This window comes from Augochlora pura, chromosome 6 (assembly GCF_028453695.1).
Source record: "Augochlora pura isolate Apur16 chromosome 6, APUR_v2.2.1, whole genome shotgun sequence".
NCBI lineage: Eukaryota > Metazoa > Arthropoda > Insecta > Hymenoptera > Halictidae > Augochlora > Augochlora pura.
In genome coordinates this window covers 4578883-4604221 of record NC_135777.1, presented here as the reverse complement: position 1 = coordinate 4604221, position 25339 = coordinate 4578883, and the positions used below count along the sequence as shown (strand labels likewise).

Genomic DNA, 25339 nt, shown 5'->3' with positions numbered 1-25339 from the left:
CGCAGACTCGCGAACTCGTCGGGCAAACCCCAGCAATGCTGGTGGAAAAGTTTCGCGATTCGATCTTCCTTACGATCGCGACCAAGGTTGCTCCGTTCAGGAACGCCGGCGTCGGTGGTTTTTCCTCGGTCTCAGAACACCCGGCCACCCCCGCGCGCCGCTGAATTCATTGGCCCAATTGACTTCAATCATTCCGCATACTACACCATCACCTTTCACCTATGTCCGACGCGCATATTACTTAATGCCCTCGCTCGTTATCTCTCCGTTCATTCGATTTTTGCGGTCACGTCAACCCCGCCACCCTTTTCAATCACGGGTCGTCCCTCAAGCATTTTCTTCAAACTCATTCCGTTATTGCGCCGAATATACACCCCCGGTTCCAAGAATAACAAGCCGGCCTATTGTCCGACGTTCGAAAAGACGCGGAAATTGGAGACACTCCGATCTCCCATCTAATCAACGCCCGGTTGTTAATGAATAAAAATTACAAATCGAAATTGGCTACTACAGTTTTTAGGTTATATTAACATAACCGAGAAAATATTTATTGATACGATAAGTAGACTGCGGATCTTTGTGCAGGATAAAAATTCTATTTTGTATCAGATAGAATATTCTGTCTTTCTTCAACAATTTCACCAGCTGGAAAATAATGTATCTACACTGTTAACCCTTTGCAGTCGGAGCCATTTTAACTGGAAATCCAAAATATTTCTTCAGACTTACAGTGTTTCCAATTTATATAACCTGGAGCATTTTATACATTATAAAATTGACTTTTATGACTTATGTAACAGATAATAGCTCTTAACAATTTTTTAAATATTAGTAAATTTTTTCGACCCCTAAGGGTTGTTTTTTTTAATTTGTTAACTTCGATCTACTGATTTTTGTCCGATGGAAGCAGTAATTCGGTTATCGGAGTTTGAAGAAGGGTAATCAGCTCGTGAGATGAATCATCGTTTCCATAAATGAAAGCTAGTATTTTCTTCAAAAAATTGGCTGGCTCCAGCGCGCAAAACGGGGTGGTTTAGATATTTCGGTGGATCGCGTTCGGCATCGGCAGGGGTGGTTAGACGCGGCGACGACGGTGGTCCGAAGAAAAGGCGAGGGCGAGAGAGCGCAGGCCTAGAGCTCCGCACCGCGTCGTGTTCGAAGCCGAGGAAGGAGAAACTGGCCGAGGGTGGTCGGCTGGAGTCACGCAACGGCGAACCGAGGCCCGGGAGGAGGCCGACGTCGGGCAACCGCCGATTGTTTCCGAAGCAAATCAGTCAGTCTGCAGAATGAAGTGTCCGGCGTGGCTCGTTCTCGCTCTGTTCCCGCAGTTGTTCGCCGGGATACCGGTTACGCGATCCCAGAGGACCCACGCGAGACAGGGCCTGGGTCGCGAGCAACCCGTGGTCAACATACCGGACCAAGGATCGGTCGCAGGCAAGGAGGTGCGACCAATTTTTGCTTCTACGAATCTCGGCCGCCGCCGTGTTCTCTTCGACTTTTCTACTCTCTCGTCGGAGAGACAGAGCCACCCTGTGCCCGTGGATATGGTTGCTATGCGATCCAACCAAACGCGGTGTTTCGGCTCGCGACTGCGGTTACCCCGGATTTCCCGCCGCGAACTCCAACCCCTTCGGTATATCACAGCGTTTCGCTTTCGACCGGCACGAAATCCACGCGTCGTTCGAACCCAAGAGACAGATTCGCAGAAATCTTTCATTTTCTTTTAACAGATTAGATTTTAATACGGGAAATCAAAATTGCCCGTCTATTTTATGTTTCATAAAGTGATCACGGATTGTTATACATTTTTGAGCAAAATGGATTGATTAATTATAAAAGAACTACGGAAATGTTTAAGTACCCACTGCGAGGAACATGTGAAACCTATTTCGATTCAAGTATGAAATGATCTCAAAGCATATGCGTATCCAATTAGTGATAATATCTTAATGTTACCAAAAAGGTTACGCGTGACGTGATTACGATCTTATTGCATTGAATAACAGAACATTTTCTGACTGGAATATACAGCGGATACAAAGAATAAAACGCGACACTGTCAGGTAATACGGGAACAAATGCCTCATGTTATTTTAAGTCGTTTTATATCAGCACTTTTATGCAACAATCGTATTATTTTACAATTATTATTATTACGCTCTTTATTATTATCAATAATTATTCTTTATTCCTTTATCTTTTATTACCATTGAATTTATAATATTATCATTTATATAGTATTATTATATTATTATTATATTCATTTTAAAAAACTTATTAAGGGAAGATATATATATATTCAATTCCTGACTCTTTTTATTAATGCAGACCATTTTTATTTAGCATAAAAATCAGGCCAGCGATCATAGCGTCTACAGAGTCTGCTAGGTCCAAGAGGGTTGAAAGAACAGTCAACGACTCGTTTGGCTCTGTGAGATATTTTCGCTTCGCGATTCGCTGGCCAATGCACGAGGAGCGTTTCGATTTCGACCGGCTAAAGCACACCCCCGCGATTCGTTGACACGCTCGTTACCGTGACCAGGATTTGCATATTTTCACTGCCGCGTTGCCGTGACGCGTCATATTTTGATTTCGAAACCGGGTCGGCAAGCCTCCGCTTTATTTTTACCACCGGCTCTCGCGTTGGTTCAGTCATACCATGACCCGAGCGGTGCAAAGCCGTCGCACTTTTACTGCGTAAGACGCAGCTATAGGCAACCGAGACGCATATATCACTCGTGTCCCGCACGAAAATCCGGCGGCGAGGGGGTCGCTCGAATAATTACGCGGGCGAAACAGAAGAGGGCACATGCGAGCTACTCGAGCCTCAATCGTTCGAATCGCTGCGGCGTACGGTGCTATATTTCGATAATCCTTACTATACGACTCGATTCTCTGCTATACTTTTGCTTTTATCGTTATGTATTCGAATAGAATTACCGGACTGCGGTTTTTACGCGGCCGTAAAGAAAGGTGTATAGGTGAAATCTGGAGCGATGAAATTATTAACAGAATTTAAGGACAACTACGTGTTATTTTATATTCGCTGCGGTTATTAAAAGAATTTTCTGATTGACTATTTTGCATAAATAACCGCGGTCTAATTACTTGGTGAATTAAGGCAAGAATGACGATTTCTTCCTTGTTCCTTTTTTTCATTACCTACTCAATTGTAATAAAAAAAAAAAAAAACAGTTTTTCGAAGTGTGCCACTTCGGCCTCATTTCAAAGTATAATATCGCTGCACCCTCGCCCTCTCGCATTTCTGCGAAATGATGCTGTTATGTGGAATGTAATGCGCCGATTATTTCCACACGGTTCCCGCGCATGATATTCGTTCGTTAATATGAATAAATCACCATTTACCTTGTTACCGAGTTTTTCGCAAAGGTGGCCAGGCCACCTTTCACTTTCTTTATTCTAGAACGCTGCAATCTTTTTACTCTACAATTTTGTTTATCTTTGAATAAAAAAAAGTTCATTCATTCGGTCAACATTCATCGATCGCCTTGATCGCCGACGTCTGATAAATACCGACGCCACTGTAATTTCTGCGCCAGTGAACTTTGGATCGGGTTCTAACAATGATTTCCAGAAACCGCGAAACGCGGGTAATGCACGTTTCACGACGGATGAACGGTCGTTAGCCGTTAACGTTGCTCCGCGGCTGTGATTGCAGGTCTTTTCGATCCGATTACCCTTAACCGTACAATTCATCGGGCTTGATCCCGGGTTCCGCGCCGGAACGACCTCCGCCCTGAAAATCAAGAGTTCAGTGTACGAGACTTTACGCTTTTGCGAGTACAGGTGCTGATGAACCGGCCGCCGAAAGTGATACAGTACCTGGGCATACCTTATGCTAAGCCGCCGGTCCGCGGATTGCGCTTCAGGGCGCCGGTGACGGAGAATCTGCCGTCTTGGAACGGGATCAGGAACGCGACGCAATTCGCGCCGTCCTGCCAGCAGGTGACCAACAGGCTGAAATTGCACGAGAAGTTGTACCAGAGGCTGCTGCCGACCGATCAGCCTGAACTCGAGGTCAGCGAGGATTGCCTCTACCTGAACATCTTCATGCCCGGTGGTGAGTTCAACGAGATCCTCGAGATATCGCTTGCGTGACCGCGATTCGGTGTTGCTGACGCGTCGCCACGGTGCTCCGAATCGCCTATAAATTAAAATCAAATCTTCAGCTTTCTAGAATATTTACCAAATTTTAACCATAAATTATTATATTCGTGAATCAACGGGCAAAATTGATGCCATGAGACATTCGACATTTTTAAAACCTCTGACAGCCAAAAAAAGAATAACAGTTCTAGAATGATTACATTTTTCTTCTGAAATAAAATAAAAATCGTGGAACCGGTCATTCATAACCAAAAGCTCGCGGCTACTCGGCTCTAAGATCCGGGAAGAAGTCAGAAACGACGCATCGGATTCCACAATTAAATAGCTGCTGGTCGACGGCGCTGATCATTAAATAGTTAACGGAACCGTGTGATTAGAGAGGGACGAAGAACGCGAGAATCGCATTCGCTGGGCGGCGAAACTTGCTCCGCTCGTTTGACACAAAGACCGGCTTCACGTGATTTTCGCCCGCGTTGATAGCAAGCGCCCAGATGCAAGTCCTCGATACTCGCGTCACGACAACGTTTCTTCCGAGTAACGCTTAAATCACAGGGACACGCGATCACGACCGCTAATGATGATCAAGCCCGGGACCCGCTTCCTTTCTTCTGTTTCTTCGATATATCACGGGGGGAGCGCGCGATGTGACGCGATCCTAATCGCGGCTAGGAAAAGGCTACGGTCAGAGAATGTCGCGTCGTCGATGCTAAAACGCTGTTCCGCTTCGTTCCGTTTCGTTCGCGCGGAAAATCGGCGGCGCTCGATGGTGGAAGACGAGATAACACGGTTACATCACGAGAACCGTGACCCTGAGAACCATGATTCCTCGTCTAAAAATGTCCTGCGCAGTTTTCTTGGCGAGTCTACTAGTCATATCTAAAATGAATATATGATACGAAAGATCGTAGTAAAAACGTTGCTAATTAGTGAACAAATTTCTCACGACGAAGATATTTTTATAAAACGATACAAGGCGTTTCATTCGCTGGGAAAACGTTTACAAAGTCTCCGGCGCGCGCGATTGCCGACGCCATTTTATTTGTTACACTATAGCGAGCTTCCCGCTTTTCTCGAGAACGAGGAATCGTGGAAAGAAACTGCAAAGATGTTAGCTTCATTTGGTGTCGAGGAATCGATTTCAACGATTGATTTTAAGTTTGGGTGCTCATTTTTGCGGGAAACGTTTAAACTTAATTGTTAGCGCACCTGCGTCCGTAGGTCACAGGATATTGATCCGGCATGGCCTAATCGCAAGGAGCGGGCCCTAATTATGCTCGCCGGTCCACTCTACGATTAACAATAATTCCATATCCGCAGTAATTTCCTGCTCCAATTCTCCTCGATTGACAATAAATGCCGGGCCTGCGTGCCGGGACTACGTAAATCTCGCAGTTTGAGGATGTCGGTGAAGGACTGGGCTAATGCCGGCATTACGGGCATCATTTCGTACTAATCTTGGATGTCTCAGACTGTCGTGAGTCATAAAAGTCGGCTCGAAGGTCTGCAGATGCCGGTTCTACGGCGAAACGAATCAATATCGAAACATTATCGAAGTTTTATACTCTCCTGGATCTGGAGATCGCAATCCAGACGTCCCGGTCGCATCCATCGCGCACCGAGCTAGGATCGTGTCTTCGCTCACGGAAAGCTGATCCGGGTAAAAATATTTTAAGCAAGGAGTACAGGTATTTGAAGATACTATTTCTCACAATTATGTTATACATGTTTCGTTTGAAATAGTCATTTATTTCTGTATTCAACGAAATGGTAATTTATTTTTATACTTAATAAAATAGTAGTTGAAATGTCTCATTGACTTTATAAACGTATAATAAGTATAGAGTACTTCAAATGATTATTTCCAGAACTAATTATTTCAATCAGTAAGTTTCTTTACCGCATATCATAAATAACTATTTCCAAAGCCTGTACTTATCTATCTGACGTCGAATCAATCTTGGAACATTGTTCCGTCGAAGCAAGAGTACGCTCACGAACTATTTCGACTACTTTATGAAATATTTTTATCCGGGTCTGGCCGGGAGCCCACAAAGTCCTCGTTAACACGAAGAAAACCTGACTATGATCGACGTCGCACGATACTCCCGGGGATAAAAGTTTCACGTTATAATTTCACCTGCTATAAGACGATCTTCGATGACCTTCACCGGCTCGATTATCACGTTGCAATTTTTATGAGCGCCGGATATGGGTCGAGAACGGCGCCCACTCGAAATAGCAAGCGGCGCAATTATTATATCGAGACGATGGTATCGTCCAATGGCGTACGATTAGAACGATTTTGTGACAGATAATTAAGAAAAGTACAACGTTCAGGGTGTTTCACAGCGATTAACTAAAAGCTGCTAGCTCCGACGGTATAGTTCGCTTCCGGCGACCTTGCTGGACACGTAGATCAGCTCGTTCATCGTGGCGTCTCTCCCGCTATCGAAGTCTCCCTGTTCGAGATCTCGCCGGCAGGAACTGCGACTCTAACGAAAAGAAAACAGCAGAAATGATTCACAGGAATTTTATAACATTTCGAACGATCGTGCCGCGGGCAGGGTGACGGAAAAAATGCTTAATGATGCACCCGCTTTATTTAGAACCTGCGACGGAGCAACGAAATTACCATTCAACTTCGATTAACGCTTCATCAGTCGGCGACGACAGAACCAGTTAGCTGGCGCGACCTTTTCGAAATGTGACTAACGAAGCATGGTACTTTGTTCCTGCTCTATACAGTTTTTTCATAATAATAATAATTTACCGTTTCCGTGGGACATAAGTTAGATAAAAACTAATATAAATAACGCAATTGATCCAAGTATTTTCCATGAAAGAGTCTCTAAAGTTTGCAGAATTGTAATATAAGAAAACTTCATCCCTCGCGTACAGTGTCCCGCCCGAATTTCGCTCTTCGAATCCTGTCTTATTTATAAATCCGCAGCAATTTCGTTCGCGAATCAATATGTAATATCGCTCGACTTGTTATCCAGAAAACAATCACGAAAGCATTTTCGGCAGAGTCACTGAAGAATCTATTAATTGGTTTCCGGTAGGCAAAGCGGTTGACACGAAAGAATCGTTTGGCACAGAAACTGCCGGAGGAATCGTGTCGTTGACATTTGATTGATCCGCACAGACGCCGCGGAGATCTTGCTGGCTGAATGGAGAATGCGAGGCGGTCGAGCGGCGGTGTCACGTGGGAGCATGGGGTCGGAAAACAGGAAAAGGGACAGGTGAATCGGGAAATCGTGCCCGATCCCCTTCGGCCGACACCCGGTCGATATACATAGAAACAACCAAGGAGTAAGAGTAGCAGTAACTGGCGCACGCCGTGGCACGCGATCTTTTAGGGTCGGTCGAGATGTTAAGATACCGGTGAGGTCGGTCACGAAACCACCCCCTCTTGCTTACCCGTGTCGCTGGCTTTCTTTTCTTTCTTTCGCGTGCCGAATCCGATCTGTCCTGATTCGCCAGAATTTTTCTCTCCCATCGACGCATCATCTTCCACGCGATCAAGTCTAGTCCGATTTATTTTTACTCGGACAGCGACTGCGGAAGAATCGCTTGGACGAGCTGTAACTATAATTTGGTACGACCTGTATTGTAGATCAACAGGGGTAGTCTGAGTAATCGGCGCGGCTGTCTTTTAAGAGCTAATTGATACGCGAATACCATGTTTCGGAGCATTTATCGCGGCGGAAGGCCCCGACGCCTCCCTGAGAACGAGATAGATCGGCGTCCGATACTTAAATCGCATAAATCTCGGGGGCCGTGTACCTGTCCGGAAGAATGTGCCCGGTTCTGACCCAGATCTCGCGGGGAGCTTGTTCCGCCGTCACCAAACGAAAGGTAATAGCCCGAAACTATTTGTCAGCTCGGAGGACCGTGGTAGCAGAGGAGACCGAGATCGCGATAAACCACTAATAAATTGTCGCCGCGTGGGTGGATCCCGGGAAAACTATTCCGAGACGTCTCGGACACCATCGCCGGCCGATAACCAAAACCAGCCCCGTACTTCCTGTTGGCGGGCCTCTATATCGCCGCCATCTAAAGCGTCCCACCGTGAAATAACCTAGATCTCCTCGACCTTGGCAAGCTTCAAAAACCGAGTCAGTGACGCTGAAGAATTCGCCGAAATTAATTATTCAATCCGACCACCGCGGGGGTTCCCGGCGACTCACCGTAAAAATCACCCTCGGTGAAATTGTTTTATCCATCGTGAATGTCGATCCCTTTTACTCGCTGTCCCAGTCGACTGATTGATGATTGGTCGGCTGAATGGTATCAAAAGAATTTAAGAAAACTGTTATATTATTATCAATTAATGGAAACTGTTAAAAGAAGAAATATATTCTTATTACACTTCTGTGTTATGCAGTTAACATAGACAATTTTTATTGTTATTATTCTAGTGGTAACGATAGGAAAGTAATATCCGATTATTGACCTCTTCTTGAAGAGAATCTTGGAAATTATAATTTTAAAAACTAAAGCAATTACCGGAGAACATAGGTAAATCCTTGTCTAGGTTGACAATAGTTTTCTCCTGCTGATCTCCGCTGTTCTTGCTTCTATTCCACATTTAATTTGGTCGTTGAATTTTCTTCGAGCTTCGGATCTGGTCGCCGAGGCTTCGAAGAACCCTGTAAGCGATTGTCTCATGGCGAGCAAGGGATAACACTATGCAAATGGTGTCGCGATCGATTCGCCGGTGCAACCGGAACCGGGGATGCAGGCTCATTTAGTGTGAACGCGAGTCCATGAATTGCTCGAGTTCCAGTGGCCGGTCGCCTCTCTTCGTTGGCAGGTTTTCTTTTTAATCAGAATGCGTGATCGATCGGGTTCTATTCTCATCTTGCCTCTGGAACCGAGTAACGAAATATTAAGCAACCTCGAGGAATATTTAAGGAGCCCCCGACGGCTCGATGGAGATTCGATGAAATTTTATCGAATCGATCGATTTTGTCCGCAGGAAACAAACCAGACGACGGATGGCCGGTGATGGTGTGGTTCCACGGGGGTGACTTCAACACCGGCACGCCCGCCATTTGGGACGCGACGGTTTTCGTCAACAAGCAGAAGGTAAATCACATTTTCTTACAATCGTGACGGCGATTCCCGGAAAGCGAGCCGTCGATCCGTAATCGATGAGCCGAACGGTGAAAGTCGACAGAAAATCGAACGGGATTAGGGTGTTTCTTGCGTGCCGGTTCGAGCCAAGGTAAATTCAACCTTTGGAATCGCATTACGGTACCATCTGTGCGATGCATGCTTTATGCGCGGCTGTAAATGCAAATACGATGGCCGTTCTTCGTTCACGAAGAAAGATTCTTAACACGAGCTTCGTTAAAAAAAAAATAAGAAAGAGACGTACGCGCGTGTGCTACATACAGAAGCGAGTCGAGCTCCTCAGATACCTTACAATTCTAAAGAGAATCAAGCTCGGATAAAATGATTGTCTCTCCTTTTTGTAAATGCTTTATTCTCGGTTGGAAACACTCCATACTATAAATACGCTATCCGGAACAAGTAATTCGTAGCATGTTGGAAAATCTATGATAGAACACGGAATGACACCACGGGGTTCTCGAGTAAATGCTAACTGGACACTGACTGGTTCGTGGTCGTCAGCGAGCAGTACGAGTTTTGTAATTCCTAAATTGTCGATATTCGTTAGTTTGATCCTCGTTCGATCTACTCGGACCATTATCTAGACTAATTTACCGAACGAGCTCGTTGGAACTCCTCAACTTTAACAATAACGCTGGCCAACATCCTATTCGCATTTTTGCTAATCAACAGAGGATTCTCGCAGATCGTTCTTCTCTAACAGCCCTCGGGCAACATAGTCTAATGTACTAGACTGCGGACTTTATGCGTTTATGATTGAAACGAGCAAGCACAATATCGAACTGCAAACACGTTAGAAACAGATAAGGGTGTTCCCACATTCTTCTGAATTTAGTAGAAATCATTAAGACGAAGAGATACTATTTAAACTTACATTTAATAGACTTTTCTAATCAAGATCGTATTTATATTGCACAAAGATCCGCAATCTATTACCGGATTCTCTTGGCGTTCTCGTGTACAAGAATGTTATCTCGGACGTTCTTTCTCGGTAATCGTCTGGTCGGTTAGCAGAACGCGGAAGCTTGAAAATCGTTGGACAGCGTGGTAGGAGAGCCTCCCGCGCCCCATTCGAAGGATCTATCTTAAACTCTACGATTAACGGCTACGCAACCGGTTCTAGGTGCTAGTGGTCACGGTGGCCTATCGGCTGAACATCCTGGGCTACTTTACGACGACGGACCCGGAGGCGCCCGGGAACTACGGTATGTTGGACCAGATCGCGGCGTTGGACTGGGTGCAGAAGAACATCCAGTACTTCAACGGGTCTCCGTCGAACGTGGTGATTTACGGGCACAGTTCCGGCGCGATCAGCGTGGGCCTGCATCTGATTAGTCCGATGAGCAAGGGCAAGTTCTCGAAGGCGATCGCCATGAGCGGTGACGCGATCAGCTCGGTGGGTTCGCCTCGGGCGGAACTACCGGTGGTAGACATCATCGCCGAGAAATTCGGGTGCTACCGGCGTCCGACGTCTGCGTTGATGGAGTGTCTTCGCCGAGTGGACGTCGGCATCCTGGTGAAGGAGTCCTCGGACATCGAGACGTGGGGACCGATAGTAGACGCCGAGACGAACAACCAGACGGAGCCGTTCCTGCCGATGCATCCCCGGGACGCTCTGGACAGCGGTCAGCTAAACAGCGTGCCATTGCTGGTCGGATACACCAAGAACGAGCAGTCCCTGGCGTACATGGAGTCGCTGGGCAAAGGCAACCCGGACGGCAAGCTGTCCTCGAGCAAGTTCGAGATGCTGATCACCGACGAGTTCCTCTCGGCGATCTCGTGCATGGAGGACAACTCGACCTGCGAGTCCAAGCCCGAGACGGTGGCCGACGCGGTTCTGTTCTTCTACAAGCCGCATCCGCCGAGCAAGAACCAGAGCGTCCTTCGGGACAGGTATCTGGACCTGCAAACCGAGAAGAACTTCGCCGCCGGGCTGACTCTGCTGGCCGGGAAGGTCGGCAGCGAGAAGCCCGCGTTCGTCTACAGGTTCGACTACCGGCCCAAGACCCAGTACATCACCAACGACGTGCCCGAGTGGGTCGGTGTCCCTCACATGTTCGAGCTGCCGTTCGTCTGGGGCCTGCCCCTGGTCCCCGGCACCTCGATCCAATGGAACTTCGGCGACAAACAGATGGCCGAGGTGATGATCATGATGCTGGCAAGCTTCGCCAGGTCGGGCAACCCCTCGCTCACGAACAATAAATGGGAGCCGTACACCGAGGAGAAGCCCGGGATCCTGATCATCGACAGGAACATCGACATGAGCGACGGCAACGACGTCGATTACAAGGCGCTCGACTTCTGGAACGAGTACTACCCCAGGCTGCTCCAGGAGGCGATGGACAACTGCTGCAATGTGACCAGTGGCGCCGCCACGTGGAGGGTTGCAAGCCCCAACGGGATCGCTATCGGCGGCCTCGCGATAGCAACAATGCGCTGCCGTCTCGTTTGGTAGACGATCTCTAGGCTGTTGTAGGATCTCTTTCTTTGTACATGCTCGATGGGGCTTCTTGCGGACGTTGGTCAACTGGGGGATATATTTTGATATATATGTATATGTACACGAGTGGCTCCTTTGTGTGCTGCTGACATCTATTGTACACTTTTTCCTCGATTAGCTACTTTACAAGTTCTCAGTCCTGCTTAGATAGTCCTGGTTCCTCCGCCGAGTCTTCTACCGAACTAACGGAGATCTCTCGGTGACTCATTCGCGTGTAGGAAAGGCCTGCCGGTGCATAAACATTTTGTTAACATACGGACATCGGGGGTAGGAGCCGACGCGAATACAACCGAAACGCCCGTCATCGAGAATCGATGCAATCGGGATCGCCTGAATGGTTTAAATGCAGACTGCAGTCTTTCAAGATCGATTTATAGCGATCAGACCGTAGCGTCACGATTTTCTACGGACGCTTCTAATTCGCAGTACATTCACCGAATAGTCGGTTAATCGAAGAAGAAGAGAGAGAGACTACATTGTAGAGGAAATTGTTTAAATACAGTCTACGATGATTGAAAGCTAATTTATAGGATTTCCTCCATAACGAAGCTATGGAGGAAAAGAAAAATTCCAACTGTTTTAAACCACTCAGCCCGTCGTTTGGAGTACAGTGGCAAGGGAAATGGGAGACGTCTGGTGTAGAAGCAAGGAGGACAACCACCAGCCTGGGCTTTTCGTTATTATTTTTTTTTCATAAATTTTTTTTTGTTAACATTCACTGAGAGATTTTTTATTATTTGCTTTAATACGGAGAGATATAGAAAAAACATATATTGTTCGAGAAACAAACGGTTGATATAACTTATGAATATTTTGATGCTTTGATAATAATTAATAATAATAATAATAGTAATAATAATCGTCGTGTGTGTGTGTGTGTACCGTCTATGTATAATTATTATATTATATATAAGAGAGAGGTGCGCGGCGGGCGATGCATGGGGGCTGGTGGCCTGCGCACGCGCACGTCCAAACATTTTCTTTTTGCTTTTTCCATCCTTTTCTCCTAAATATATTTATATATTTATATATATATATATATATTTATATACTATCATTAATTAATCAGATTCTTCTTCTGCCTGCTTCTTCTCCTTTTCCTCCTCTTCTGCCGCCTCATCCTCTTCATCTACCGTCCACTCCATCATCATTACCATCATCGCCATCATCATCATCATCATCAGCATCATCATCATCATCATCATCAGCATCATCGTCATCATCATCATCATCTCATCATCATCATCATCATCATCTTCATATTCATATTCATCATCATTATCATAATCATTTACTTGCTTTTTTTCTTGTTTAATGCAAAACGCCTACAAGGATAACCGATGCCACGGGGTCTCGTTAACACTAAAACTCTTTGTGCGCCTGTGTTTGCGCGTGCACACGAGCCACCCCGGGACCAACGTATATACAACATTATTAGTTTTTCCTCGCTGTCTCTTCCACCCTCCTCCCCGTACTCTCTCTGTCATCCTTCTTTCCCGTCGCCTTCTCTCCCAGATCTTCTCGTCATTGTCACCTTTCTGTTCCGGGTGTTCTACGACTATGTGTACTCCCCGTGTCCGTTCCACACTGTGTCTGCCTCTATTTACTTATGATTCCGTTCAGCCCCCTTCCACCTTGTCGCTAGTGTTTGCTCGGTAGTCGCCTGGAACCCCTGTTGTCCTCCTCCTCCTCCCACTCCTCTACACCACTGGTATTTCCGGTTCTATGATTCGCTTCCTTTACCCTTGTTTCTTTTTCCTTTCCTTCTTCCCTTCCTTCCTTCTTTCTTTCATTCCTTCCTTTCTTTCTTCCTTTCTTGTCCACGCAGGAGAGTATGGGCGCTTCTACTACGTCCCCTACTTTACAGAAGTAGGCACAGCGATTTCTTTTTTTGCTTCAGCTTTTTCTCTGGTGACTTTTTGTTGATTTGCCGAACCAGGTCATAGAAGATCTGCAAGCAGCCGTTAAACATTGGTCATTAACGATGTTTCCGGTTTTTGACCAAGTGAGAGGGGGACAGCTTTCGAGAACTGGGTTACCACGAGGGAAACGCTACGATCATCGAGGGGTTGTGAACAACGAGTTCATCCACTGAACAAAAACCATGAATACTGAGAAAGCTAAACTAATAATTAGCTCAACTTCTTTATGATATAGTAGAGCATCGACTACACGAATCTACGATATTCCAGTTCTTTATTAGTTGAACGTCTGCGATAAGTGAACAATGCAGATTTTGGTCAATAAGAACACTGAAAAGTAAAATTAATTTTCATTTGTCGATTCAAATAGGATGCAACGCTGAATGATTGAATTTTCATTTGTCGATTCGAATAGAATGCAACAGTGAACGATTGAAATTCCTGCTTCTTTGAAACTATCCATAACAAAGTGAATCTTTCTAAAGTCTCACGGTCCAATTATAAGTTGCGTTGGAACTGGAGGGAGGCGTCGGTAGACACCTTTAATTACGGGGATGATTAACAACCGTCTTTGAAAATCTCTCTGCGAAGAATCAAGACCACAATTCGTTTCGAGGATGCTGCCGGTGGCTGGATGCAAATTAAATTGATTTTCGAATAATGATCTGACGTTCGGGAGGCGGGGATGGTTTTCTATACTATCGGCAGACTGTTATCGATTCCAGCGGCTGCGATTGTCTCCCGAACGACCGTTAAAGTGGACCACTAATTGCGACCGATGAAACTTTCAATTTTTCGTTCCTCCTCGCTTTATCCAAGCCAAATAATTAGCGCGTATCGTCGTGCTTGAAACAAGGGCCGCGCGCGCGCGTGCGATTCACAGCCTCATTCAAAGCCGTCAAGAAAACCGTGCTCCAATTACACAGCTGGATTGCACTTTCGGAGGACGGGCACGACAAAAGTAATCAAATGTAGAGGAGAGAGAAAGACGAATGTTTGTTTCGGGGTAGAGAGGGGGGAAAGCCGGTTTCATTCAGAAGCATTTGCCTGCGTGGTTTGCCGAGGATTCGCAAAGAGAGAAGAACACACCCTTTCACGAGGAAACGTCCTCGAGGTGGTAATATTTTCAGTCGAAGTCCCTGCAACAGGAGGCCAGTCTCGAAACGACAATTCCAGTAAATAATTTTCCATAGAATCTCCGTGAATCACGGATTCTACATCGTACCGGTGCTCCGCGAACCCGGAAACAGTGAGCTGGTATCGAAAAAACTTCTCTTTTCATTTCTACATCCACTACAATGGGGCAGTGTTCGAATCGCATAGTTTTATTTGCGAAAACATTAACCCTCGTAACTTCTGTCACAACTAGGTCATCGGTAAGAATATCAATGGGAGTAACAGTAAAGATAGAGAGAATCATTGTTATTATCATTTTGCTGGCTTAGAATTTTTTCGGCAACGACCTTCGAAATTCATGAAAACGAATTTTTCTCGCGGAGATGATTATGTTCCAAAGCAGTTAGTTATCTACGAGCTGCGTGTCAAACGTTACACGCTAGAAGCTGAGAATCCTGCTGCACGCGGCCTGGAGTGCAACTCCCACACTTAGGCGATTGCATTCCCACATTCAATTAGAATATCTCGGCCTTCGTAACGGTCTTGAACTCCCACACGTCACGCTAATTGTCAACCAACAATGGCCTCCTGAACAGACTACTGTTATTTGGTAACAGCACGCCAGTGTTTTTTACGAACTCGTCGCGATAGTCGAATGACTCCGCTACTCTGCCTGGATATATCGTCCGTGGAACCACTGTTTCAGCGTTATACTATCCGAACAGTGTCCCACAGTGACAGATTAAGGGGCCGTGAGTGTAATCTTTGAGAAACCCAGTGAATCATGAAACCGATCGCTAGGCTGCGGAACTTTCTGCAAAATAAAAATTGTCTGAATCAATCACATTGAGCAAAAACACGCGTAGGAAGTTAATTCTTCCTTTAATCATTTTAATAGACTAAAGATAATACATTGAGGTGCTGAAATGCCTTTAGTCCTCTAAAAAATAAAGAAGTTGCTGCTGTATCTTGCAATTAATGCAGACAGTTTTTATTTTGCATAAAAATTCAATCGATGGTTCACGATCAATTTCGTGAGCAACTGTGAAGGCGAAGAAGAAATTGGTCGGGAAGCAATGGGACTGCAGAATAATAGTATCCTAGGAGAAAACTATGCGGGGGCCTTTCGATGGTCACAGCTGGATCAAATGGTACTCGATTCAGATTTCAATCTGCCTCGGCGAGGGTCTCGCGGAGACAAAGGGCCAAAGCATTGTACTCACATCGATAACATTAATTTTGGCTTTGGCAGAGGTCTCCATGAACGCACAGTTAAATTGTCGGGCAAGGTTGACGCCCTGCTCTTTGCCCACTACCCTCTCGTCTTCTAAGTCGCACTTGTTGCCCACCAACACCATCGGTACGTCATCTGTGTCCTTCACCCGCAGGATTTGTTCCCTGAGGTCCTGCAAGTCGTTGAAAGTAGACTGCGCCGTTATCGAGTAAACTAGGATGAAGCCCTGCCCGTTCTTCATGTAAAGGTCCCTCATGGCTGTGAATTGTTCCTGGACAAACAAATCGTCTTCCGTTACCACCCTGCCAACTTCTCCAAAGTTGAGACTCGACAAAATTGCGAAACTTCGAATTGATCCAGTCAGTTGTCGAATACGAAAACTTCTACGATAAATATTTGCTTTAGTGACTCAAAGTGATTATTATTATGATAACAATTGTTATTAGTTATTATTTTTATTATTTTATATTGGTAATACTGAGTCAATCAAAATGCTTGGATGGATCGGAGAAAAAGTATCACGATTCTCCGAGCAAAGTTCAAACAACAACGCAATTGACTGAATCGACTGGTCGTAGTTTCGCAGGCCGATTAGAGAAGCATTGTTAGAGAAAAATGAGCGTGTGTAAAACTCACCGTTCCGGCTGTGTCTAGGATTTCTAACATACATTGTTGACCGTCGACCTCGACCTGTTTCCGGTAACTGTCCTCGATCGTCGGGTCGTACTTCTCGACGAAGATTCCTTGAACGAACTGGACAGTGAGTGCGGACTTGCCTACACCTCCACTGCCCAACACCACTATTTTATATTCACGCATTTCCTTGCCCTAATTCCCTGTGCGCCTGTGGTCACAGCCGAGAGGGGTCACCGAATCCGCCACGTTTTGCTCCCCTTTGCCCTCAGTTGAACGGACCTGAAAACCAGAGCACACAACTTCTTAAACTCGTAATTCTTCCATGAAAGATTTATCGCGATCCGGCGCACCGATAAACAAAAATATATCCCGGATCCGCGATACGTCGTCGCTCTTACTCTACCATTGATAAATCAACCCTTTACACTCGAATGGCGACTGCGCGACACCGATCATATTTTCAAATAACATCTGCATTACTCAGATGCGTATTTACTAAACCGTTAAATATTCAAATAGAAGAAAGATTTTAAAAAATTTAGAAACGAATTAAAGGATGAACTTAAAAATCCGCAGTCTAGTTATTATATATTTGTATAATAAATGCACTATTTCAATCGGCATTACGTCGATACGATTCGTTGAATACAGAAAATAATTGCAACTTCAAATGCAGTGTACGCGTCACAGTTGAGAGGAACAAGTATTCGCAAATAATTCGTATTTCTCAGTTCAAATATTTTCACTCAAGTCTGGATTTAATTCGCCGGGGTTCGAGGGGATTCCGAATGGGCTCCTTTGGCGACCGGGGGCCGCGAAATTGAAATCACGAAATTTCATTCATAACGATCGGAAAAACGAGAACCGTCGGAACAGGTTTTTTTTTCCTCCGCTTCCATTGTCCTCGGTTGGAAAACTTTTTCCGTTGAACCTTTGTTTGTAAATGAAGGATGGCTGTGTGCCCGAGGGTTCACCCAGTTTTTCCACCCCCCCCCCCCCCCGGTCTTTTTTATTTGCCGGGAGAGCCGTGAAACAATAAAACACGTCGCGCGTTTCCGGTTCCATTTCCGAAATGGATGATAACAATTTTCGTCGGGAGGTCTTCCCTCGTTGAATTATTCTCGCGATCAACAACGCCGGGCTATATACATATACATCCAGCCGGTGCTGCCCAGAAATTTGCGTTACCGGAAACGCGGGCTGTGATTTTAAAGGATTCCATGGCATTTCATAGTATCCCGTAGTATTTCGTGGCATTCCGTCGTATTTCGTGGTTCCGGGAACCGCGGGGGATTCGTCGAAACGCGATCACGAGATAGGAAAATCCGCTTTTCAAGTTTCTTCGCTCGTACTCTCCCAGTTTAACCAGTGCACTGCGCCTGCCTCGTGCACGCAATGCGCCATTTGTCTTAAAAACTAGACAAACTTGCCGGATTGCGGCACCGAGATCTAATAGAATGATAATCACCGGTTGCACACCGGGTGGCTCTCAAGCACCCAGCAGAATCTCCTCGCTTTCTTGATTACCGATCGTTATCCTGGACGAAAGTCGTTTGGAATTCCATGCGATACTCCATCGAACTCCTTCCACTATGATTAGTAATTTATATTTTCCACGACTTCGTTGGCCAGCACACGTTTTCGGCCACAATTTCTCGTTTCTCGATTCTGCTGTGCTACTCTCTTTTATCTTCTGTTGTATCTTTTTAGTCAATCGGCTCTTTCCTTTCCTTTTTCCCTTTCTGATAAGCTGCTTGTTCGGCATTCGATTCGACAACAATGTGGATTAACCTGTTGGGAAAGGGAAGGTAAGCAAATCTTTATTTCCTCGTTCGAATAAAGATTCGCGGAAAGCCGCTGTCACTTTAATCCTTCCACCGGTTGGTTTGCAATTAAACAATCACCCGTTTAGCCGGTAAAAAGCGAAAGGAATCCCTCGAAACGTTCCGATTCCGGCAGAAAACGCGAATGAGAATTTTAATTAACGTTTCCCTGGAGGACCGCAGGTGTAAGACTTGTCTCCGAAAATAATTGCAAAGAAATCGGTGCGAGAGAAATGGAATTTGAGAGAGAGAGCGAGAGAGAAAGAGAAGGGAGAGAGGGGGAGGGAGAGAGAGAATTTGCCTCGAGTGCACGAGTACGAGAAAACAAGACACGGTCGACGATTGGCCGGCGATACCATCATGGCGACGAGTCGCGGCCAATCCCCAGCCACGGATTTCTTTTCACCAATTCGTCATTGATTTTAGGTTTATGAATGGGACCGCTTACGCTACCGCATCCCTTTCAAGATACTACTACGGCCAGCGAGCCGCAACTTAAAGAGAATCACGCCTTGCGGTCCACGAGTTTCAATCTCTCTTGTCCAATCGATATAAATCAACGTAAAATAAACAATCGCGCCGAGAGAAAAATCGCACGATTACGACAAGGAGTTTAGAGAACGAGTTCAGCGGGGAACCTGATTTTGTCGGAAGTAGTCGGAGGTATTTTACAAAATCCACTGAACTAACCCTTACATTTCAAAACTAACATGTTAAATATTACATATTATAGATTACATAATATGTAATAACATGTTTAAGTATTTACTTGGATGTTCGCAGACAAATTAAAATTTTGATCGGGTCAAATAAATGATAATAATAAAAAAACATAGAAGAATAGAAAGGTATAAAAGGATTTGAATAGGTGCAGGTGCTTTAAGATCGCGGTTGAATGAAATGCGAGCCGAGGATCGGTCGCTCAACGAAAGAAAGGATCGGCAATTAGGAACGGTACATGGAATCTTCGTGTAGCTCGAATCGGAACGGGCGGAATGAATTTTCCATTAGTCGAAAATGATCGGACAACAGGGATAATATCATAAATTGGTGGCATTACTTATTCATGAAAGAGAGAGAGAAAGAGAGATACCGAGGAACGGATCGTGTCTTTGTTAACCCGGTGGCTCGAATTTCGTTTTCCATTTCGTGCGGCTTGATTCGTTTCGGTTCTTCTTGTTCAAGGGCTCGTTAGCCTATTCTATTTCAGTTGTCCCAGTTACTTAATCAATTCGCCTACGAAATATATTGCTCTGTAAATAGTTTCCTCGAGGTTTGTTCGATTCCTCATCCAGTTTCCCTTATTAGCAGTCCGTCTCTCTATCGACCCCCTCGTCGACCTATTCAAGAAGAAAGATGGATGACACTCGAAACGGTCCGCAAAACCAATTTAACTGAAAACCCAAGAGGGTTGAGACAACTCTACAGAAGAGTGGAGGATTGTAAAACGGGGATGTTCGATTTTCCAACTCGTTTCTTGGGAAAAACCCCTGGTCAAAAAATCGATGTTTCGGCGAATCGGCCGAATTTTCGATATTCGTATACGATATCAAAATATTCTGAAATCCTTTTACCGACTTTACAGTTTCGTTTCCCGGTAATTTATCGTTGAGAATTACTTCCTGCAAAATTGATTCGTCGACTTCAATTCCACGGGAGAATCGATCCTCGCGATTCGATTCGGGATCGACTCTTTAAAGTGACTGGAACGTCTGAGACGCAGAAGTCTCGATATAAACACCTCCGTCCCTTGTGATCGAGCGGAGCTCGTCGAAAATAGAACGCCGAATTTAGATTGATGATGCGGGGGTGGGTTTCGATGACCTTAGGTGAAAACGAAAGGGATCGAGGAGCGAGGAGCTCGATAACGAGTCAAGTGACACGGAACGCGAGCTGTGTTTTCGGTCGAGAGCCACCCTTCTCTCGCAAGCACGCGCAGCCAATCGAGGGGTTAAGCGTTTCCAGGCTCCCTGGGCTGCTGCTAGGGCTGGAGCCTCGAGTACCAGAGTAGCTACCATCTGCGAAGGAAGACGGTATACGAGTTCAACGATTCCATTTGCAGTCGCGCACACCGGACGCCGCGCCGGAAGGGTGACGAGAAAATCGCGAGGGGTGGCACTCGCAGGCCGATTATATCGGAGAACGACGCGAAAACTTGCGATCCGACACTCGGGAGACGGGGGAGCCCTCTTCCGGATCTCTCTCGATCCGATTTTAGTGCCTCCGTCAACGAGATTATTTTTCCCGATTCGATTCTAGTCGGAATCACTGGCCGTACACCTACGAATGAACTTGCACCCTCGGCTCTTTAATTATCGGAAGCCTATTAATAAAAGTTTCAACGATGGGATTAATATATTCATCTATATTTTAAAATACCGTTTATTAATTGTTTATTCACTGAAGAATCGTTCCTTTAAATTCGATTCAGAACGAATTCGATGTTCTACTAGACTCGACACTTGAAATTCAATTCCGAATGTATTCGAGAATCGATCCTCGGAATCAGGCATCCCTAATCAGCTGTCGCCGGTTAACTAGACAAAATTTGCGAGTGCATTCGCGTAGCAATAACATTTGCAGCCTCTGACATCCAAAACGGAATCGATGGGGGTGGGAGTCGAGGGTGTTAGCAAAATGGATCGCGACTCTTGCATCAGCAACAAGTCGACGAGTTTCGACGGCCGGCGCGCGATCGGCACCCCCTTTTGGCCGACGTCCAAAAAACTTTTGCCTGACCGGTGTTAGCCGTGGGAGGGGAAATATATCGGTATCCGCATACGTCCGCAGAGGGGGTTGAACGTGTTCGACCGGTGACCCAGTTATGCGGGAGACCCGATGCATCCACCGCCCTTTTCCCGGCCGAATTTCGATGCTCCGCCCGCGCGGGAATTAAAACGTCGAGAAATTCGACACGCGCCTCTCTTTCTCTCTCCCCCGCTCTTCTTCTCGTCGGCTTCGCCACCGCCACCCCCCGCCCCCTGCGCGGAATCCCCTCCGCACCCCGCCGAGTTTCACGACCGAATAAACCCGGCTATAAATAAAACGTTCACGGTTTTTCATCCTTTTTCTGCGCATTATCGGTACGTCCCGGTGTAGACTAGAGCGTAAACGGAGAAAAATGGAGCGATCGAAGCACCCGTGTCGCCGCGCGATAGTTCGAGATCGAACGGGGTGGCAGACCGATCCATGAACCTGCGGCCGAACATGATCGGTTCCGGTCGGATCGAGAGGACGAACGGTACACGATCGGCGGAGGCCAATTATTAAACGTCTAAGCGTGTTACCCGATGTGAAATTCGATCGGCAAAGATCCAGGAAAATGATTTGTCCCGACTGAACGAGGCGGGGTTTGCCAAAGCTCGGCAAAGCTCGGCAAAGTTTGCGCTCGTAAGGCGGCCCCGGTGTGCCCGGAATTGGAAATCGTTATTCGTTGGATGTGTTGGTGCGTTCGCCCGAAGGGAAACCGATCGATAAGGTCCGGGTGCAAGGGAGAGATCTTCGCGGATGCATGCCTGTGCATTCGGCGGCTGCGATTGTCTCGAGTGGAGCGTCTTGACACTGATGCGTTTAATTAAACGCGACGGAGCGGGAGAACGAAGAACGCCGGCAAACACGATCCATCGTTCGGCCATGGTTCAAAGGGAAGCCTCGATTTACGCGCTGGATGCGTCTTTCTGGTTAGATAACGCAGACAATCTCGTTCCATCGGGAACACGTGCTTCAAACGCACTTCAACCATCAGCGAAATATTTTCGTCCATCGTCGATGTCTTGAACAATTCCGTGCCTCTCTATATTTTTATTTTATTTTTCTAATTTTCTAACTAAATTTCAGAGTACATAAAAAAATGATTAGAACCGAACTCGTCGAGGTTTTTGCTTCGTGAAAGACAGTCGTTTAGAGAGAAGCCGATAAGGGTAGTTCCGACCGTGTTATTCATCGCCGACTTATCGAGCATCTATTTGGCCGATCGGCTACGAAAAACCGTGGAAGACTCGGCTTTCGGGAACCCTCGAACGATGATCCGGCAGATACAAATGTGAGTTTAATGATGCTGTTCGCTGTCGGACCACTCGCTACTTTTCAACCGGGTGCGACAGCCGCGGCAAAAGTAGTTCGCGGGGAACAGTTTGAGCGTTAAGGGGTTGAAAACAGATTGTCAGCCAGAAGACAAACGAGCGTGGCCGCCGACTTGGATCCATCCCCGGTTGTTTTCGCTTGTTTGCCGGCACGTGGACGCTGCTTGACGCGCCGCGAGGAGGGTCGTCAGACCGGGGCGCGTCTACTTCCGGGGAGAAAAGAACGAAAAAGCTCCGCCGGACGAACGCGAAGCACGTCGACCAGACGCCAATGTCTCAATTCGCCGGGCTCCGCCAGCCGGTGTGTGTCTGCTTTTTCTCGCGTTACTTCGATAATAAAATAACGACGCGTTTCCATGAGAATAATTGGTCCCGGTGTTTCGAAACTATTTACGATACTCCGACCGCAGCCAATTTCGAGCTTCCGGCGTGCAATTATTACGTCGCTACGGAACTAATTACGGGGGAAGGGTGGCGGAGGGGGGAGCAATAAAACCGTTGTTTTAATTGAACTCGCCGTTGAAAGAAACGCGGCGAATTAATAAAACCGTCGAGATTTTTTCGACCGAGTCTTCTTCTCATTTTATCCGCTCAACGGTAGAATTAAAGAGGTGCTAAAATTCGCCCTAAAAATTGTCAATCTTTGAACATCCGTAACACCGCTAAAAGCCACCATAGAATGACGACTCTTTTCGCAAATGAAAGCTTGAAATTTCTGCTTTACTATCCTGAAACGAAGGGAATGTTCGCATGTTCCGTGATACCGGAAAGTTTAACGCCCTCTGCGGACTTGGTAAAATTTATTTCGAGCATGTCGTTCAGAGCATCGTATACAGTGCGGACTTTCCCCTTTAATTTAAGTGGCGAATTAGGTCGCTGTGATTTTTTTCCGCAAAGTTGCAGCACTTTAATCGATTGTGTCAATCGCTCTGTGACCTGTTGCAACATCTGTGACGATATCATAATTAAATGATAGGATGTAACAACTAAAAATCCGGAGAAAAGGAGAAAAGGAAATGTTAAGTACAAATTACTGTTTCAAAGGGGTGTCGCAATTGAGCGTGGTTTCAAGGTGTCATAACTGAGCGGCGTTTTAAGGTGTCGCAATTCAACAGTGTCTGGTAACAGGTACATTCACCTTAAACGTTTCTTTAGAATCCGCGAAACACGGCGGCAAATCTATGTCGCGCTTTTTTCCTTGATCGTTTCGAGTACGATTGTGAGGGAGGATACGCGGCAATGTTTTTTTTTCGGCCGGATTACGGTCGAATCTAACGGGAAGAAACAATAGTTCGCCGAGCAATTAGCGCGCGGCCTTTCCTTTGCATTATTCTCGAAAGCAATTAACGGTTCATTGATTCGGGAACCGCGCATTATGAGCTTTTAAAGCCCGGCCAAGGTCCGATACTCCCGATATACGGGAAAATTGCTGGCCGGCCGACGGGCCGCGCCGCTCTGAAGCGGCCATTATCGACGGAAGGCGAAATACTTGACTGGAAAACGCGGCTCGCCCGGAAAATTCGTGGAAAATTTCATCGCGACGGTATCACGCTCAAAAGAAATCTTCTGGACCAAATAAATCGCATGAAATTTGGGAAAAAGACGTATACGTCGTTAATGATAATTTTCAATTCAATAACATGTAGCCTCGCATTTACCCAGCTACAGTGGCGAGGATGCGTCAAACTTTTAAAAACAAAAATACTATTTTAAAGTAGAGGTTTCAAGCTTTAATTTAAAAAAAGAATCATCATCGTACGATGATCTTTCGCGGGGTTATCGTCAGTCAGAGTCGCTTCATTTTTATTCGATATTTTTCTAGGCTGTAATTTTTGCCGGGCGGTGTATTTTATTAATTTACTTGAACGGCGACGAAGGCATTATCAAGTCAATTATCTAAATCGTTTCGTTCGAACGGGAAGTTTTAAAGATTTGTTGTTTCGATATTTCTTCTGTTACGACAGCTGGGTAGATTGTGAATCAGGGGTATCTTAGCGCGAAAACGAACTTCCTTGAGCACTTAGCGAGAGCAATTTATTTTCCGGACGTGGAAGAAGGAAAATGCTGGATCGGTCGAGCGAATAAGTCGGTGCCGGGCTGTAATGCGAATAGTAATTTCGAGCGGCGGGTCGCGATAGAAATTACTTTCGGGATTAAATGATTTCTTTCCGGCCGAAATAGCCGGCGAGAGCTCGCCGCTGCTCGGATCAAAAGCGGAATAAAAATTCGTCTTTCCGGGGAAAAGTATATCTTTCAATGGATATCCTGATCGAATTCGTTCGAATCGCCGTGAAATCGACTCGACTTTCTCCATTTCCCATTAAACTGTTCACGGAAAATTCGAGGAAATCGTTGCGGTTTCATATTTACGACCATTAATTCGTTCGCGTGCTTCGCGGAGGGTAGTTCGAAATACGCGCGATCGTCGTTCCATCGTTGCGTAAATAAGGCCGAGTAGCAATTAAAAAATATATTCATTATATTAACTTAAAGTAAATTGTCTAGAATGATCGTCCGAACGAAATCTTCTTAACGTCTCGCTCAAAATAATAGCTAAACTATTATTATATTACAAATCATAGGCACGGAAATAATTACGAAATTAACGCGTTGAAATAACATTTCGAAAGATGTCATTACACTTTTCCCAGTGGAAGATCGTGTCACTGTGGCTGCTTTGTTCGTCTAATTACTGCGCGAATATTTCCTCGGTTAAACTGCCTCGAAGCTGACGCTCAATTACGTACAAAGACTCGTAA

The 25339-nt window shown here is 45.9% G+C and overlaps 2 protein-coding genes across 2 annotated transcripts in view; one reads left to right on the top strand and one right to left on the bottom strand.

The window, feature by feature from the left end:
* Positions 1-1269: 1269 nt before the first annotated feature.
* On the top strand, positions 1270-11884 carry LOC144470713 (carboxylesterase 5A). The gene is made up of 4 exons (XM_078182179.1): positions 1270-1442; positions 3808-4081; positions 9110-9219; positions 10391-11884. Exons 1-4 carry the CDS (start codon positions 1287-1289, stop codon positions 11720-11722), a joined length of 1872 nt encoding a protein of 623 aa, XP_078038305.1. The 5' UTR covers positions 1270-1286; the 3' UTR covers positions 11723-11884.
* A 639-nt stretch (positions 11885-12523) lies between these two features.
* Positions 12524-25339, bottom strand: part of Rap1 (RAS oncogene family member Rap1) — a 33337-nt gene continuing 20521 nt past the window's right edge. The window contains exons 2-4 of the mRNA XM_078182180.1: positions 16676-16954; positions 16029-16310; positions 12524-13718 (exon numbers count right to left, since the gene is read on the bottom strand). Coding sequence (XP_078038306.1) covers positions 13629-13718; positions 16029-16310; positions 16676-16858 — 555 coding nt within the window. The 5' untranslated portion in view covers positions 16859-16954 and the 3' untranslated portion in view covers positions 12524-13628. The remainder of the gene's footprint in view (positions 13719-16028; positions 16311-16675; positions 16955-25339) is intronic.